The 18,998-nt window shown below is 40.2% G+C and overlaps 1 protein-coding gene across 7 annotated transcripts in view; it reads left to right on the top strand.

Annotated features, from left to right (window-relative positions):
- grm8a (glutamate receptor, metabotropic 8a) overlaps nucleotides 1-18,998 on the top strand; it is a 491,719-nt gene that overhangs the window by 287,957 nt on the left and 184,764 nt on the right. For 2 of the 7 annotated variants that reach the window (XM_074625214.1, XM_074625217.1), the window contains 2 exons: nucleotides 2,492-2,632; nucleotides 3,540-3,649. In XM_074625214.1, the coding sequence (XP_074481315.1) occupies nucleotides 2,492-2,632; nucleotides 3,540-3,649 (251 nt within the window). Of the gene's footprint in view, nucleotides 1-2,491; nucleotides 2,633-3,539; nucleotides 3,650-6,122; nucleotides 6,940-18,998 lie in introns of those variants that run through there. The other 5 variants (XR_012592622.1, XR_012592621.1, XM_074625215.1 and 2 more) reach the window with 5 other exon arrangements.

Genomic DNA, 18,998 nt, shown 5'->3' with positions numbered 1-18,998 from the left:
TAAATGTGACTTGTCTAGATTGAACGGCGGAAAACAGACAACTCATAGATATAAAAACACAGTTTTATATCTATGCAGTAACTTCTCTCCCATATCTTGGGGTGGTGTTTCTATCCATCCGTAAAGAGATATATTTCTTTGCGTTGAACACTAGGGGGTGTAATCCGTATAATAAATGGATTTACAGACACAAAACAAAACTGTGTGGAAACCGGGCTTTAGACCTGGGTTTAGTCATCAGGTTAAGGATATGGACATCGAATGTTGATGGTCAGCTTTAGAGGCCTGGGAATGCATGAAGTCCTCATAAGTATAGAATTCAGGTATTTCCGTCTATTTAAAACACTTGATTGTGTTTATTGTACTTTTGTTGAATGCTTAAATCCCATTTGCCAATGAGCTCTTTTGTTGAGGTCAGAGTTAAGGGGTCTGGTCGGGTTTTGTTGAGCAATTAGACACCTTTTAGTAAAAGATGTGTCACTGCGGACATCATTTTCAAGTATCTCTTACTTCATTTGGAGAACATAATAGCCTGGTTAAACACAATCATAGCAGGGCAGCTCATGGCTGTTTCTTCTGATTGAGAATACTGAGCTGAGGTCATATCCTCTTTTTTTGTTATACTCAATTCCAATTTTTCCCAAATGGCCTAATGTGTTCTCAAAATGAAACATATTCTAGAGGCATATTTACTCCAGTTACAGCCTACAATGATTTCTGAATTAAATTACCAAATTGGAAAAATGAAAATTCAACACACCCTGACTGACACTTTTGTCCCAACTTCACCCGCTGTGTCTTGGTTTCTGTATTATTTAGTTCCCCAGGAATACTAGCACCTCGTGCTTTCATAGTTGCAAGTATTCTGTTTGTATTTAATGTATATGTATAAAATATGCATATGTAAGTACCATATGCATGTCTTTTATTGATACATGATTCATGTTATTGTTAGGTAGCTTTTTATTGAGATTCATTTGTTGAACAAGACTAATGTGAAGCACCCATTTTCATTCAATTTTCATCGTCAAAACAATATAAAAATGTTTATCATATAGTATATGGTTCTATATCATTTCTATCGCGATATACACTAGGCAAATATTTATTTATTTTTTCTGTATAATTTTACCTTAAACTGCACTTAAGTTCTTAAAATGAGAAAATACTAGTAGTACTTTTCATCTGTCAAGTATTTAATTCACACAGGAGTATACAAAAATAGGCTTTACCATGTGTTTATTTCATATAGACTTTGTTATTTATCGAATTACCAGAAAACATGCTATATTGTGATATATATATCGTTATTGAGAAATTAAATTAAGATATTATGATAGAATATTTTGGCTGTATCGCCCAGCCCATTGCACAGAAACTGTTCTTGTTCATGAATGAAAATGAAGCCAAGAACTGTGGATCAAAACTGCACCACTACTGTGATGTTCAGGTTGTGCAGCGGCAGCAGAGTTAACAGTGCAGCTTTACTTTCTCTCTCTTCTACATTCTCCCTCCTGTCAGGCTGTAGTTACCAGCACTTTTTGACAACGTATAGCTCTTCTCTCTCTCTCGTTCTCACTTGATCTTTGTCTCCACGAGTCACTTTAATCTTGTCCCACCCTATAACTTCCCTCCCTTCCTTCTCTCTGTCTATGCCTCTCTTTTACTTTACCCTCCTTGGCTTCGTCCTTCCATTTTTTTTTACTATTCTTTCCCTTAAATCCATCCATCTCACCCCTCCCTCCTCTATCTGTCTCCTTATATATACCGCAGACAGAGCTCGCCCGATAAGCGCCACGTCTTGAGAGCTTGTCAGCTGTGTCAGGTCTCTCCTCCTCCAGACTGCTCTCTGAAACTCACTAAGGACCCGAGGACTAGCGCTCAGTCCTCTGCAGTCTGCTTGACTGTCGTCTTGTTTCATTATAACTGCCCTCCAACATACTCGGCAGAATCGGATGTGGCCACAGTCCAATTTAAACTGGTGTATGTAACTATTTCTGCCTATAGTACGTGTCATCAAATCTGTCCTTCAGTCCACTGACTATACCCTTCAGTTTCTGCCTCCATTTCCGTCACTATCGACTTACTTAAACGCTTTAAACCACACCCATCTGGTGTCTCAGCCTGCCAAAAAACAGAGCAAAGAATCATTTCACTTTCTTAGATGAAGAGACAAGCTCCGCAGCACGCATACGGGCAATTAAGCAACTTCACTGGTGCCATCATTTCATATACCATTTGATCTACCTGCCTGTGTGTCACCGTGGCTGTCACCACGCAAATGTTCTGCTAATTTTGCTCTTGTTAGACCGTCCTTTACCTCCCGTCTTCCCCCTCTTCCCATCTGTCCTTCTCCTCTTTTTCCTCACCAGACATATTCTGTAGTTACCACAGACTATCTCTGACAACTTGAAATGTGATAAATGACTCTCTCTCTCTCTCTCTCTCTCTCTCTCTCTCTCTCTCTCTCTGTGTCCCTCTCTCCTCCTAGATGTACATCCAGACCACCACCCTGACCATCTCTCTAAGCCTGTCTGCCTCTGTGTCTCTGGGGATGCTCTACATGCCCAAGGTCTACATCATCCTCTTCCACCCCGAGCAGAACATACCCAAACGAAAACGCAGCTTCAAGGTGAGGTGCAGTGAAAATACTTATATCAAGTCCTATATGTTATATATTATAATATATTATATTTTCCATATCTTAACTGGTTTTATTTTATATTTTGAATGATGTTGGATATGATTTACACTGATTAAGTGAGGATAATACATTTAACGATACACTATGTGGATTTACATTAAAGCTGCAGTTGGAAACTTTGAGCAAACATGATAAAAAGGTATTTTTATAAAACTTGCACGATATCCTGACAGCAGTGCATGAGACAGATAATCTGTGTTGTTGTTCTTCTGCCTCCCCCCTTGTGCTTTTAATGGCAAGTTTCTACCGCAGCCAAACAAAAACAACCAATCAGAGCCGAGCTGGAGCCGAGCAGTCTCTAACGCAGCCGTCAATCACTGCGCGAAATTCACAAACTCCGATCAAACTGTCAAACTAGGCAGCATTGACCAAATATGAATCAAGCTGTAAAATGAGGAAGTTTGCGACCCGACCGCCATGTTGAAAACAGTCGAGACAAAACCAACCATTTTAAAGCTAAACAGTACACTAAAATATGTTTCTGAAAACATTTGAGGTAAGAAATAGGCATTACAGTAACAGAATATTGATTCACATTTGATCAGCGCTGCCTAGTTTGACCGTTTCATCGGAGTTCGCGAGTTTCGCGACTTTCCCGAGCAGGGATTGACAGCTGCTGTAGAGACTCCTCGGCTCTAATTGGTTGTTTTCCTTCGGCGCTGTGAAATCTTGCAAATGCCATTAGAAGCACGGGAGGGAAAAATTACTTTTTTTGTCATATTAGCTCAAAATTACGAACTTTAGCTTTAAACTAAAGAGGGAAACCAGCCCTTGTACCTCCCAGATAGTCATTTCCAATGAATAGACTTCTGAATATGAATGCATGATGATACAGGCGATTGTGACAGCTGCCACCATGTCGGGGAAACTGAGCCAGAAGGGAGGTGACCGGCCCAACGGAGAGGTGAAGACTGAGCTGTGCGAGAGCATGGAGACCAACAGTGAGTAAGAGAACACCAGCTTTTTTTAACTATACATATAATAAACTATATCATCAGGCCCATTTTTAGTACACAAACCCATATAAAGCTTAAATACACATGGAGAGATCAAGGCTAACGCATACATGCAAAACAATACACATACATATAGAGAGGTCTCATCCTACCAGCAAGTGGGTAATACATATTTTCACTTTAATTGCATGTCATAATGGAGTAGCACCATACAAACAAAGAAACATATGTGTACATGTGTGCTCTGTATATGCAGTTTGCATGCTTTTTGTTTTGCTTTAATCAACTAAAAGTCTAATTTCAATTTGAAAATTAATTTCACGCCTGGCATTTTTTGCATGACAAAACAGCTGCAGCAGTGACAGTTTTTAAATAGCATGGTGTGTCTTCTCCGAGCTGCGACATGACGCATTGTTACATTCACTTCCAAGCTTTTGTTTGTGTTGAGCCGGTTCTCCTGTGTCAGCAGTCCGCGGATGAAATGACAGGAGCGCATGTGAACGTGCATGTGTGCCTCAATGCTCATGCATGATTAGCTGGTAGTGTGTATGCGTGCACGCGTTTTCTTGTATGTGGCTCTATCAATCTGGCGGAAGTGGATTTGTGTGCCCTTTGGTGTGTGTGTGTGTGTGTTTCTCTCAGTAGTTGTGTGTGTCTCCGTCTGTAATCACATCAACACATGTATGTCTCAGCCTTGCTCTGCATGTGTTTGTGTGCAACGTGTGAATACGGCATGCAGGTGTATAACAAGCTTCAGACCTGTGAAGGCAAACTGTGTTTTCCCGTCAGCACTTTATTAGCATCAGTGAAGGAAGCAGGTCACAGTTCATTCATTTAGCCAATACTTAAAACTGCTTAGTCATCTCCTCACACAATTCCCTTTACAAACAATGAAATTGCAATTTAATAAGTTCCATATGGTCCAAGGTGGTCACAGTTTGTTTATACAACAGTGATGAGCTGAAAGCAAATTTGAAGGTGCTCTATATGCTCATTAATATAGCCTCAAACACCTATTTTCTATGTAAGGATAGAGGAGAAGATTCTCTGCTTTTCTGATTTCTTTGACTTTTTTGGTTTGTAAACCAAATAGATGAAGTCAGGAATACAATGACATCAAGTTAATGTCAGGGTGGTGGTCAGGGTATAAGCACTGATTTGGTGATTTTGCTATCAAAAGCCACATAGAGGTCTAACTGGGATATATTTGGTTTAAAAATGCAGTTAGGACTTACTTTTCTATATTAAAGGTGCTCTATATGATATCTAATATAGAAGCAAACAACTATTTGACGTGTAAAAATATGGAGGAGTAATATCTACCTGAGCAGAGAATGAAGTCACTCTAACTCTGTGTGATGTAATCCTAGTTTCTCCTTGCATTGTTGATACCGGGCCGACCGCGGGGGCTTTTAGTGCATATCCGTGCATGTGAGCGTGCCCCACTGGCTAGCTCACAGCCACCGCTCTGCACTGCTCTCATACGGCGGTTACAACTGATAACGCCGTCGCGGAACACTAACACCAACCCTCCGGTTTACCCCCTGGTTAACACTGTTAGCTCTGTCAGCACTGTTGCCGTTGTTTACACTGTTAGCATCATTAGCTACTAGCCGCCAGCTCAGCCACCGCCATGTTGAGAGCCAAGAGGCAAGTAATGCTCACAATCTCACATTTAGCACCTTTAAAGCCTCAAATAAACTCCCACACGGATGCGTACGAGGACAACTGCGGACACCACGGACGCGTAGTAGTTCTGTTTATACTGTCCGTAGATCGCACAGACAAGACCATACAGTCATTACAAATTGCCGGTTCACGGACGTCCACACAGAGCCTTCGCGTACACCTTCTAATGGCAACATTTACGTTGCGTGGACGCTAGCTGACTCTCGTGTACTTGTAGATGTGGAAAATACAACCTCAACTTAACCTGACATTTTGCTTAAGAGTTCTCTTCAGAAAATATCAACAAAAAGCTTTAAGGCATTTTTCAAGTCTGCATGCAGGAACACGTATTTCTTTGATATATGTATCTTTTTTTTTTTTCATTATTCCAGCAGTGTGATGGCAAAACACAAGTGAAAGGAAGAAAAAAAAATAATAAAAGGGTTGTGTGAAAGCATCAGAGTATAACAATGGCGCAGTTAGAGGCCTGACGTTGCTGCAAAAACATTGACATTTACCATGGAACGCTTGAGGGGACACAAGACATAATGGGTTTGACAAAAAGCCCCAACTACTCAGGTGGACTGTGGATGTGACACTGTTACGTGACCATCTGTAGCAAAATCTACTCTCAACTGCTCTTTCTTCTTTTCCTTTTCCCACCTTCCATACCTCCAATCTGTCTCTTCTCTTTCATTTTCACTTTCCCTTCTCACTCTTTTTTCTCATTTTTCCTCACTTCCCATCTTTCTATCATCTTCTTTCCATCTTCCACCCACTTCGTATTCACGCAGCTTCATCAACTAAGACGACATATGTCAGCTACAGCAATCATGCCATTTGAAGGGACCACAGAGGACGAAGAAAGGGATTGGACAGGAGATGGGGGGGCGGTGTCTTGGGGCAGTGCCAAGCGAAAGAAGGAGCCGTCGTTCTTTGCCGATTGGCCGAAGAACCGGCGGACAGACCGAGCGCCCAATGGAATCCAAGCATGAGACATTTTGTATTGTTCCGCATCAAACCACAGAGAGGTGGGACCACATAAACAGCCAGTCAGTGTGCCTGCTTCCCCGCTGCTCACAGCTCATTGGTCCTACCATGAACTTACCTGTTTTAAAAAAAAAAAAGAGACAACATGAAAAAAAGTGACATGCCATAGGACACTGTGGTGGACAGAGTAACTATTAAAACCAACACAAAAAAAAAATCATAAAAATGAAAAGAAACAAAAAAAACAAAAAACTCTCAAAACCATGTAGACATTATATCTAAAAGGGCAAACGTGGGGCTGGGAAAGAGATTTAACAGATTACATTTTAAAAGATATTTAAAAAGAGAAATGTCAGAGAAAATCTATGAGACTCAAACATGTTTGTTGTTATTCTCTACTTGTAAGTATTTTTGTGGTCGTGACGATTTTTTCATTCTTGTCTCACCGTTGTCTGATGGATCGCCCTTGCATAATGAGATGAGTGTGTTTCCTCCCGCTGTCTTGGCTAACCGGGTCGTCGCCTTGGGTTGTGAACCTGTAAAATGCCATGGTTGAAGCATGCCAGTTTTTATACAAAAAGGAGATTTATTTATAATAAAGGAATGTTTTGCAAATGTGTAGATTGGTGGTCGTTTGTACATTTGTAGTTTTGAGGGTGATCCCTTTGCAGATTAGTTTTTAGGTCCCGTTTTTTTTTTTTTTAAGGTCCTTCCCCTGCATTTTTAGTATAAAGTCTGATACACACCAGCTGCGTCTTTTTTGTGGGATTAATTCACATGTTAATATTTTTTTTCAAACAGTTGTTTTTGTCATGAGTACTTTCACAGGGGACGCAAATATTACGAATGCCGGATAAAGCATAATTTTTTCTGAAGAAGGTACATTTTCTGAGCTTTTGCACTGCGAATAAAGGCATTAACGAATCAGGTTGTGTAGAACCAGTTGAGCTGCGCCTATATTCATGAAAAACCAACACAGAGGCTCCGTAGTCCGAACCAGGACGGCAAACTTTATTACTCCTTTCAACCTCGACAAAGGCAGCACAGACCATAGATGTAAATACGTAGATACTGCATTGGCCGCTACAGTCTGTTGCTGCGATACACTGGCGTAGCCACCATATTGGGAAGGGCAGGACTGGCCTGTGAACGGGATAAAAAGCACTATAACGTTCACATTTCTTAACCGATTTCAATGAGTCATATTTATTTTCAAGGATTTATGATCTATTAGGAGTAGAAAAAGAAAGTTTTGTCCCCAGTTACTTAAAATGTCGATATAATCGCTGTTAGACTCTCAATAATGTCTAACAACGTTGGCAAAGCTTAACGTTACATGAACTGAATTACTTACATGGTGGTAGAGTTAACATTACTGTTCCAAAACCCAGACATGACATCAGCGTTATTGTTTTGCAATATTAGACGCATATAAATATATCAATTTCAAGTTTTAAACACACTATTATGTTAGACATGAAGATCTATAAGTTAACATTAGCTTTGGTTGAGGATTACCTAACAATAACAAACGCTAGCTAGCCTTTTATCTGATGACTTACGAAATCAAATGTTTTATAAAGATGTAACTTTAACTTTAATGTTGATGATATGAAAAATTCTTAAAGGAAAATGGGTTATGAGAGTATGGCTTTGTAATACCATTTCAACACCGGGCGGTGATCCATAAACAGGAAGCAGTAACATAAAGTTTCTTAACCAAAAGGTTTTTTTTGTGGTGGGAATCTAACCTACAATACTCCATGTAGATTATAAACACTTGAATATAAAAACAACTCATTGAAATTGGTTTAGAAAATGTAAACGTTATAGCACTTTTTATCCAGAAAAACTGTAGCTCTCCCATTCACTTGTATGCGTTTACAGGTCAGTCCTGACCTTCCCAACATGGCGGCAACGTTGACGTACGATCCAAAGGCCAATGCGACATCTACATATTCATAGCTGTATATCTATGACGCAGACCAGATCCACTCCTTCCGTTCTTACCTTTCACAATAAAAGCCCCTGACATATAACATTTGCATGTGAGTATTTTACATTTTCGTGTTGTTTATCCGTCACTCCCCTGGTGTGTAAAGGCCTTATTAGTCCACTGCTTTGTTCCAGACTGAAACATCTCAACAACTATTGGATGGGTTGCAATGGAAATGTGTCCAGAGATTCATGGTCCCCAGAGGATGAATCCTAATGACTTTGGTGATCTCCTGACATTTCCTTCAGTGTCAGTGTGTTGTTGACATTTTTGGTTATAACATTTTGTCCACACATTCGGGGTTGCCAAAGGATGAGAAATGTAATGACTGTAGTCCCCTGAGTTTTCCTCTAACGCCACCACAAGGTTGACATTTTGTATTTTAGAGTGAAATGGCTCGGCAACTATTGGATAGATTGCAATGAAATTTGGTACAGATATTCATGTCCCTCTCAGGATGAATTGTAATCACTTTGGTGATCCCCTGACTTTAAATCTATAGCGGGTCAGATTTTTAATTTGCCCAATGCTTTGGTTATGATATTATGACACTCCCATCAGCCTCAGCTGTACTTTGTGTTTAGTACTTTAGTGAATGTTAGTGTGCTCTGACAGAACATCAGGATTGCTCCTTTCTCTGCTTTTGATTTTCTCATAAATCCTGTAATTTAGCAAATCCCTTGGTTGGATTTCAGTTTGTTCTTCATTTATTTCCATTATTATGCTCTTATGTCTCGTCTGCCTCATCTTCAACTGTCCCTCAGCAGCGTGCTGAGCTCCCCACAGACAAGATGTTGAATGGAAGAATCTGCCGGAAAGGAGGCCCTAGAGGGAGAGTGTGGTAGTGAGAGAAAGAGATAGATATTAGAACAAAGTGGACAGAGATCCCATCTCTCTGTGCACCTGCAACAACCCGCCAGATGTCCAACCTTCAGAAATACATGAGAGCCAAGAAAGAAACAGTCAACTGCATCAGTGAATCCATTCTTGTAGGAGAGGAACAATCGATAGTGCTGAAGGCAAAGTGAAAGGACAAATCACACAATTTCCGCGAGGATGGCGGCGCCCTACACATAGGTGTCAGATGAAAAGGTGTAAAAGTCTGTGAGTGTGTTCCTGTGAAATTGTGCTGAACACTTTTTGTAGTACTGTACGTTTTGCAGTCTCTTCTGGATGCCATGAAATGCTCCCCCGATGACGGGGGTTGACGTGTAGACAAAATGGCAAACATGAACCGAGAAGGAAAAGACTTGTTCCATAAGCATGAAATCACAGCTACAATCTCTGCAGCTGTGTTTTTTTGTTTGTTTGTTTTTTTCTACAGCCAAATCCCAAATGCCCTTGAGCAAAACACTAAACTCCTACCTGCTTATTTACTGGAAGCTGCTCAGGAAAGATTTGAAGCGTGTTTCATGACCTGAAGCCTCAGGGAACTTGTTCATAAGCCAAATGTTAACTTTTACAGACAGACATGTTGCCAGCGAACAATACTGATAGTTCTTGTGTGTACACCATGGCAACTGAATACTCATACCTATTTTACTGTCAAGTGTATATCATTTGTACAGCTGCTAGCAACTTTTATTACAAAGCTTCCTAGTTTAGTATTTCTATTTTAAAATGATTTTTTATTCAGTCTGACAAATTATACAGACAACGGTTAAGCCCCAGAGGCCTGTACTACGAAGCAGGATTTTGCGTTAGCGAGGTAACGTCAGGTTAACTGTGGGTTTTCCGTCCTACGAAGGTGGATCACTTCTCACCGGGGTAGATCGCCATGGTAACTGATGCTGAAAACCTAACCTGCTCCGGAGCATAAGAGATCAACTCGTATGAAAGCACCGCCTATTGACCAATCAGAGCTCAGTGCGTGGATTGTATGGTAATATTACACAAATACGAAGAAGTTTAAGTCATAAAAACAAAAAAACACTCAGATTAAACTGAGAAATGCAAGAAGGACGGCTGGCTGTATGCTGTGGGTGTTTACTGCTTTGAATTGTATTTTCATACTTTTTTTTTTTTTAACTTCCTCTTGAGTCCGTTTCACATAGCCGGAGACGGGACGCAGCTGAAAGAAGGTTGAAATAGTCATACACGCCGCGTCGTTGTTACTGGGTATGATTAGGTGTAATCCTGTCATCCGTTACACATTTAAAAGCTATTTATATCTAGACGAGTTTATCTGACTTTTGAGTGTTCCGTTAAATTAATAAGTCTGTTAATTTACGCATTCACACATTGGGAGTTTTTTCTTTTGCCAGCTGTCCTTCCTGCATTTGGCAGCTTCAACTGTTATTTTAAGTCTGAATTAATTGTTTAATTTCTTCGTATTTGTCTAATATAGTTCACTCTTCCTTTGTAAAATGTGCCGCTCTATCTGTCTGTCTGCAAGTCTGTGGACTTGTCCACGTTAGTGATTGGTCAGTGACGTCTGCTCACTGCCTTATCAAACAACCAGTCCATTATGAGTGAGATATTATGATTTTGTTATTTTTTTTTCTTCTAGTTTTTCTATTGTTCTAGGTGACCCTGCCGTCCCCCACGTCACCCCCTTGCCAGTCCAATAAAGCCCCCCAATAGACAATCAAGAAAAAAAACATAATTAAATAGATAATAATAATAATATAAATAATAATAATAACATATAGATGAATAAATAAATTGAACATAATAACCATATAATATAAATAAATAAATACATACATAAATAAATACAAAAAGTAATAATAAATAAATTAATTAATTAATTAAAATAATTAAAATATTTAGTAATGGATATTATAATGTGTCGTATTGGTTACAGAAGGATGTAATGCGTGAAGGTGACAGACAAATAGCTGATGTAATGCTAGGTGGGAAAAGGAATGTTTATGTCATGGGTGCGTATGTATACAGTACGTACATATGTACAACAATATAGAGGAAGAAAATAAATACAATGAATGAGGCTTCCTAGTTTGACTTCAATATGAAAGCACATAAAGTCTATTTGATTGTTTTGGGTTCTTCTTACTCCTTTATCATTCCAGAATTGCATATTTGTCCTACAGAGGAAAAGTGATCAGTGGAGACTGTGAAAACTCATTTTGATTTCATATTTTGCAACAGCATATTGATAAACTGTAGCATCAATAGATCATCATGCAATACAGCCAAATGTTGCATTTAGATTAATCAACTCTCATATTTTCTTGAGTGTAGAAAGTCTCTTGTACTTTCTATCACTATCACAATAACTCTCCATACTTTCTGGAGTTGTCACGTCAAAGTCCCTCTGGGAGTTGTAGGAAATCCCCATCTCAAGCAGACGTCGGTAACTTAAATTTTCTGTCAAGCAGCTGATTTGTGTAAACAAAGGTTGGATTAGCCGTCTGACAAATGTGATGAAATGTATAATTGTCGAGGGATCCAGGGCCGCGTCCTCCGACACTTGTTTGTCCTCACGCATGTAAATCTGTCCGAGAGTCATCCAGTGTTTTCCGGAAAGAAACCAGATGGTGGATGCTTTGACCTCGTTGTCACTTCACTCAGTGAGTGATGCAGCTGGTTTCTGTACAGGATGGATTTGATGTGATTAATTAGCGCTGAATCAGCCTGACAAAAGTGACATGTGTGGAAGACTAACCATAAAAAAGATAATTTTATTTTACTAAGAGGTACTTTTTTTTAGGGACCATAATATAAGCATTCTGCTGTACATTAAAAGGTAATACCTAATGTGACAACTTTGACAATAGGGTCTGACGATGTAAGCCATTAAAGCAGATACCCATAATCATTATTTTAAAACACCCACTTTGACATGCAAATAATGTTATCTCTGTTCATATTTTAGACTAGACATAATTGGAAATTCTGGCAGTTATTTTAGGTCAGGATGCGTCAGGTGTCTGCGCACTCCCCCCCCCAGCCCAAACTCAGCTGTGCAGCTCAGCTCGCCGCGGGTGTAAGCCAGCACACAGAGCACCCAGACTGTGTGCTTATACTGTGCAGGGAACAAGCAGGTTGATTGATGCCATGGCATTACTCACAAGAGAATCTAGGTGTATAAAAATATGATTTATGACGGTAACTACTTCTAAACTATTCATGATAATTTTCAAATTTATGCGTTTGCACTTAAAAACAGAATGACACGTGGCATAAATCGTGAGACCGATTTGAAGAGTCATGCATGAGTTCAGAGTAAGTCTGGAATGGCCTATTACGTTTAATTTATTTCCAAAAGTTGTGGTTTTTATGTGTTGATTTGGCCCTGTTTTGTAGAGGACAATCAATTTGAAACCTTTGTGTGCACTCAAATTAAAATTTATTTCTGTTTTGTATTTCTAGGGTGCTTAAGATCAAATTAAACCTCCTAAAATTATTTTTTAGTTATTCAGTTTTTAGTCAGATTTTTTTTGTTCTAAGCATGCTATTAAAAAATAAACTATAAAAAAAAAAAAAACATCAGATTTTTATGAATAAAAAATGAAATGATTGTTATATTGCAATCAATCAAGCAAGCTTTCATAACTGATCCCAGGTCAACCCGCATTGCGGAACACAAAGGAAAGGAAGTGTGGCCTTTCCTTCCATTGGCCTTAACCCTGAGTAATGGGCTTTTTAAAGGTGACCTGATTAGGCATTGTTCCACTGGGACCTTGTTAGGTAAAAGAGCACCTAATGACCTTTTTTGTTAAGAGAAAGCAATGCCTCGCTGCAAAAAAGCTGTAATGCTGAACTTCGGGCTTAACAACTTGGAGGAAGAAAACACAAATGACGTTTTCATTCATGGAAAGATTTTTTTTCGATAAATATATTTTGGTTTTATATAGACACTATTTGCTCGTTTCAAGCCGTACTGTAGGCAGACTGCATGATATGCTTTCCAACAGAGGCAATAATCCACGTTGTCTCCAGCCCACTAATTCAATTACCGATCTCAGACCGCTGCCAGTGTGGCCAATGAAAGAGAAAACAGTGGGCATCTAAAGAAAACTGCTCCCTTTGCGAAATCACACCTTTTCCCACTTGAAATAAGTGTGTTAGTGTGTGTTGCAAGAACAAAAAAACAACAACAGATGGTTCACCACCGTGTGATGTGTGTCCGTTTGAATTGAGGCTTCGATGCTGTAAGGGATTTACAAATGGACAGGTTTGGTTATTAGCTAATTTAATAAATAATATTCATAGAATTATTATTATTAATAAGAATTATTAATCAACATTAATAATGAACGGGGCACCACCCTGGAATCAGGGACCAATAACCAAAACGTTAATCCAAGAAAAGACACTTCCAGTCGATCCCCCCGCAGCCAGCTGCCACTTATTTAGGTTTCTGTTATGAAAGGATATCATATAGATGATGAGTCCTCATTTCAACTTCACAAATCTGTTGTTCCTCGTCCGTTGTGAAACAAACAGCACTCACGGCCAGTAAGGACATTCCATCTAAAAACAATGCAATCAATCATCCCAATACACTAGACCTCTCTGTGTTTTAACATGCTATTAGACACCACGTGGTTGCCTACTGTAGGTCTATCACTGAGCAAGGTTCATGTCTGGTTTACTGTCGGGTTTTGTGGTTTGTGTGAGTTTGGTTTCTATGATAATCTCGCAATATTGTGCTTTATAAATACTGTTAAACTATTAAAACGCTCAATATACGGACAAATACACACATTTGCATTTGAAACAAGCTGTTAGGATTTCTGTCCGTTTGTGATGTCACAAATATACAATATTTAGACCATTACACGGTTTTAAACATAAACATTCTAAATGTGTCACAGTTTATTTCCGGTTGCAGTGCATGTAAATAACATCAGCTGACAGGAAGTAAACATGGACCCAAACTGTTGCATAGCAACGCAATTCCGTTGCAATTCCGTTGAAATGCACTAAAACGTAACGTTTCAGGCAGAGGGTGAATACAGGCATATTCAGGCAGACCATATGAGGAAAATAAAGTTGTTTTTCTAACATTACAGCATGTAAACATGTTTTAGTAGAAACACAAAACACAAGTATGAACCTGAAAATGAGCACGATATGGGACCTTTAAAGTTCAGACTGCGTCTATGGGTTCTACTGCAGCGAATGCAAACTTTCTTGCTATTCAACACACGCTCTGGCATCACAGTTGCACACACACAGTTATCAGAGTAAACACAGAAGTATGTTCAGATATTGTATGTCAGTCTATCCCTGAACAATTGTAGCTCCAAGACATGACATATTCAGAAACATTGGCATGTACACAAAAACAGAATCTAAATTAAATAGAAAATGATGGATATGCGCTGCAGGTTATTTTGTAGCGATGAAGGTGGCAGTCTTTACCAATATCACAAACCCCTCTGTCTATTCTAGTTTTATCGCCCCGTCATTTCACAGTTCCTAATTTCCTCAGGTCGTCTTTTGGGACGCATAAATGCATCAATACCCCTGTGACAGTGTGTGTGTGTGTGTGTGTGTGTGTGTGTTTGTGTACACTACCAGTCATTCCTATTTGTGGGGAAGGTGTGCACAATAGTTTCTGACAGTCCTCTGTGCATGTGTGTGTGCTTGTATAAACATATCCCGGTGAGGAGACGGGACACCTGGGAGAGACGCCAGCGACAGAAATGTCTCACCTGTCAATCAAGTGCTTCCTACACTGTTGTGCTGAGGAGGAAGGGGAGGAGGAGGAGGAGGAAGAGAAATGTGAAACGCTTCCATCCCCTTAATGAGGAAGGCCTCGGTTTGGGAGTTAAGAGTGCTCAAGGAACGGAACAGTGATTTGAGAGGGAAAACAAAGAAAGAAAAACAGTGAAAAACAGCCTGTTTCTCTGTGTTTAAGGCTTTCCAGGCAGCGTGCAAAACCTCCCAGCCGAGACTTTATCGTAATTAGCTCTGTCAGATGGCCTGTGCCAGGGGAAGCTATTACCTTAAATAGACTCGCCAGTGATACGGATCCTGGTTCTTACAGATGTTTGCATGCCTGTTGAAGATACAGCTGGCTGGCGCCGGTGCGGGCACTTTTCCAGTTTTGTGAGTGTGATTACTGATGCGGAATTAAAATAGATAAACTGGGAGCTCTCAAGGAAGCCATGTGTTCGACATAGAGCTTACGTTCTCACATATTGTAAACAAGATGGTTTAGAAATGGAAAAGTAACATATATATATATATATATATATATATATAGCAGACATTAATTACAGAGTAACAATCGATGAAGAGTGCTGTAAGGATTTAAGTGTGAACAAACCTGGTTGCTAATTCAAACCCTTTCGATCTATTAGATTTAAGACTAGCTCTATACCTGTTAGTCTTACACCCCATGGCTTTCTATTAACCCCAGTTAATTACACATACCGCCGGGGATTCTTACAGAAAGCAGTTTAATGCTCAATTGGTCGGCAGGCACAAAAACACAATGTTATATATATAAACAGTATATAAATAACTGCCATGATTAGTTTTAAAGTTGACTTTTTTTTAGTTATAATAAGATGAGATGATTTGAATATGCTGTTGGTGTGTGTGACTGTCAGAGTATGTATGTGTATCCTGTCCCCGCAGGAACACCTGCTGTCACACAACACTGTTTTCTGCGACATGAACAAGTGCAGTAACAATAAAATGATTCCGGTTTGCCAGCTTTGAAACCTGACTCACAGGATGTGACACATCCAAGTGGCCTTTACAGCCAACGGAGACGAGTCTAGTCAGAGTTAAGCTGTTGCCTTCATTTGCAAATTTCTGCCAATTCAAAAAAAAAAAATGTGAGTAGTTTGAAGTAGTTCTCCAGATGTATTTGAACTGTATAAGCGTTGCTGATTCATTTGACAGACATTTTTGTTCATATATTTCTAGCTCTGAACATTTAAAGGGACAATTTGTAACTTTCAGAATTGCTTGTTAACAGCGACACCTGTGGCCGTTAAGTCAATGAAAGTCGGCGTCGGGCTCGCGCTTGCTCGCTCTAAATAGACATGAACGAGCATCGCTCAAAACAGTGAGGCGACACACGTCAGCTAAAACCACAATATCACTCTATATTTCACCTGCTTGGTGGTAATGTTAGCTGACCAGACGAGGGTCTCTCCATGAATCAATGCTGATCCTAGTGTTGGCTTTTCCTGCTTCAGCCTCCGGTGTCTCCCTCTCCGGAGGGAGACACCGTGAGGAAGAGAAATGTTATCGTCTCCGACTTCGCCCGCAGGGAGACACCGGTACCCGGAGGGAGACGACAGAGTTTCTCGCTGCAGAGCTCCGTCACTTCACAAGACACGGGAAACCTCTGTTGGTCTGGAGGAGCTGCAGCATTTATTTTTGCACAAACGTCCACTGTACATTCACTAGATATTCTCAGAGTTAGACTAACTCTCCTGCAGTGTGGAGTGAGCGTACGTTCACGTCTAGAGGTGGAGCGAGACAGCGAGACAGCGAGACAGCGAGACAGCGAGAACGCGCACGCGGTGTGTGAGTGAAGGCAAGCAGAGGAGGAGAGTGTCGGGCATATGCGAGCGCGCATGGGATCCCGACCCGGTACATTTATACGCTTAAAACGTTACAAACAGTCGCTTTAAAGCTGGATGGGCAATGTATTTTAGAAGCATTTTTTATATTTGTTGAAATTGTTTTTACATCCCGAAAGCAATCCATAAATAAAATGTTCTGACAAAAAAAAAGGCCTGTTATAAGCCTGTCCAACAGTTGGTCGGTTGGATACCTTCAAATCTAGCTTACACTTGCTGGTTTCTCCAGTGTTACCTACCCCAGCTTTAAAGAGGACCTATTATACTTATTTTCAGGTGCGTACTTGTATTTTGGGTTTCTACTAGAACATGTTTACATAATTTAATGTTCAAAAACCGCTTTACTTTTCTCATACCGGCTGTGATGCAGCACCTCTTTTCACCTTCTGTCTGAAACGCTCTGTTTGAGCTCCTTCCCCGCCCCCCGAAAAGCCTACTCTGCTCTGATTGGTCAGCTTGCCAACTGTTGTGATTGGTCAACCAAACCAAACCAAACTCTAGCTCTGCTCTAACTAGCTTTGTTTGAGGGTGTGCCAAACTAACTATTAGGCAGGTATTAGGCAAATATGTTACTTGATGACATCACCATGTTACAGAAGAAAAGGCGGGACTTCAAGAGAGAAGTTTCAGGCAGTACAGGAGCAGTGTTTCTGTGGCGTGGACTTTGAGCTTTGTAACTTTGCAGACATTTTAAATACACTTAAAACTATATAACACACTAAAGGAAAGGGGGGAAAAGCACAATAGGTCCTCTTTAATCAGTTTCCAGTGAGAGTATCATGTAACTAATGTGAATTTTTACACTTAATCTACTTGTAACACTAGTCACTTCAGTTTATGTAAGTAGTCAAAGCTGTTTGTTTTTTGTGGATAACCACAAAATAGTTGCTTTTACAACAACAGGTGCAACGGGTTTTTAGTTCAGGTCACGATTTAACTGTATTAACGGAGTTGGAGAATACAGTCGCTGTTTTATTCGCTGTGCACTTTCTTGCATTTCTGAATGCTTTCAAAACACCATCTGCTAACAGCACATAGGTTAGGACACCTTTTGATCTCTCCTCCTTCATATTCATGTGGAGATGTTCATGAATAAGGAATGCTGAGAGCCTTATTTTTATGCAGAGAAAAAACCAAGACCAAATTTAGCTACATACGACAGGAACGGGCAGGTGTAGCTCCATCCTTGGTCGTATAGTTTCAACACAGAAAAGAAGGCATTCACCCTGATTTCTCTAAATTTTACATGTTTGGAAATCACCACACAGTATATGTCACATACATGTCAGCTCCCAGTCATCCATCCAGTGATGTGCTCTCTTCCAAAGAAAGCTAAAACCAGCATGTGGCTAATAGAGGAGCAGGAGATAACACTGTAATCCCATGCCCTTCTCTTCTTGTATCATAACAGGACATCTGTCGCCGAGGGGCCGATTATCTACACGACTCTAAAAGTCACATGTTGACAAGATTACGAGGTGCAAGGGTGACGAGTCTGCGGCTCACACCTATAGAAGCAGCTGCCGAGTCGACTTACAGCTGTTAATAGCTACTGCACGGTGTTAGCATCTGGCTTATGGCTTGGTAGAAGATAGCTACCCTAAATCTTGTGAAGGGAAGCAGAGGAAAGGGAATTGTAATTTCAGGAGGCGGAGGAGGATAACTGGGTAGAGAAAGGCAGGATAAAAGATAACACGATGAAAGGATTTCTGCCTACAAACATATATAGTCAAACCACACATCCTTTACTTTGACGTCCCTCTGTTTATAGCATGTTGCTTAACGCTCCCTGAAAGAGGATGAAAACAAGGTGATGGCAGAGGGAGCGAAAGGAAGAGAGAACTCCTCCCGGGTTTATAGCTCGCTACATGCTATGTAAGCATGTCCAGCCTCTGCTTAGAGTTTGCCACATGTGGTTAACATCTGCCGTAGCATGTGGCTGTATAAATATTAGCTGGCAGACAGGGCTGTGAAGAGGGAACAGTTACAGGAGGAGCAGGTGTTTTAAGAGGCCCGTTCTGTATCAGGCATTAACACGCGGCTCTGCTTCACATCCAGCTTTTGTGCAAATCTGATTTAGCTGGTTTATATTTTACACCTTTGAAACGTGCCTCCAGTATATACTTGTTGAAAATGGTTTTCTTATCCTCACAAAACACACATGACTC

Source organism: Sebastes fasciatus, chromosome 23 (genome assembly GCF_043250625.1).
Source record: "Sebastes fasciatus isolate fSebFas1 chromosome 23, fSebFas1.pri, whole genome shotgun sequence".
NCBI lineage: Eukaryota > Metazoa > Chordata > Actinopteri > Perciformes > Sebastidae > Sebastes > Sebastes fasciatus.
The sequence above is the reverse complement of the archived record's forward strand: the minus strand, read 5'-3'. Positions and strand labels throughout refer to the sequence as shown.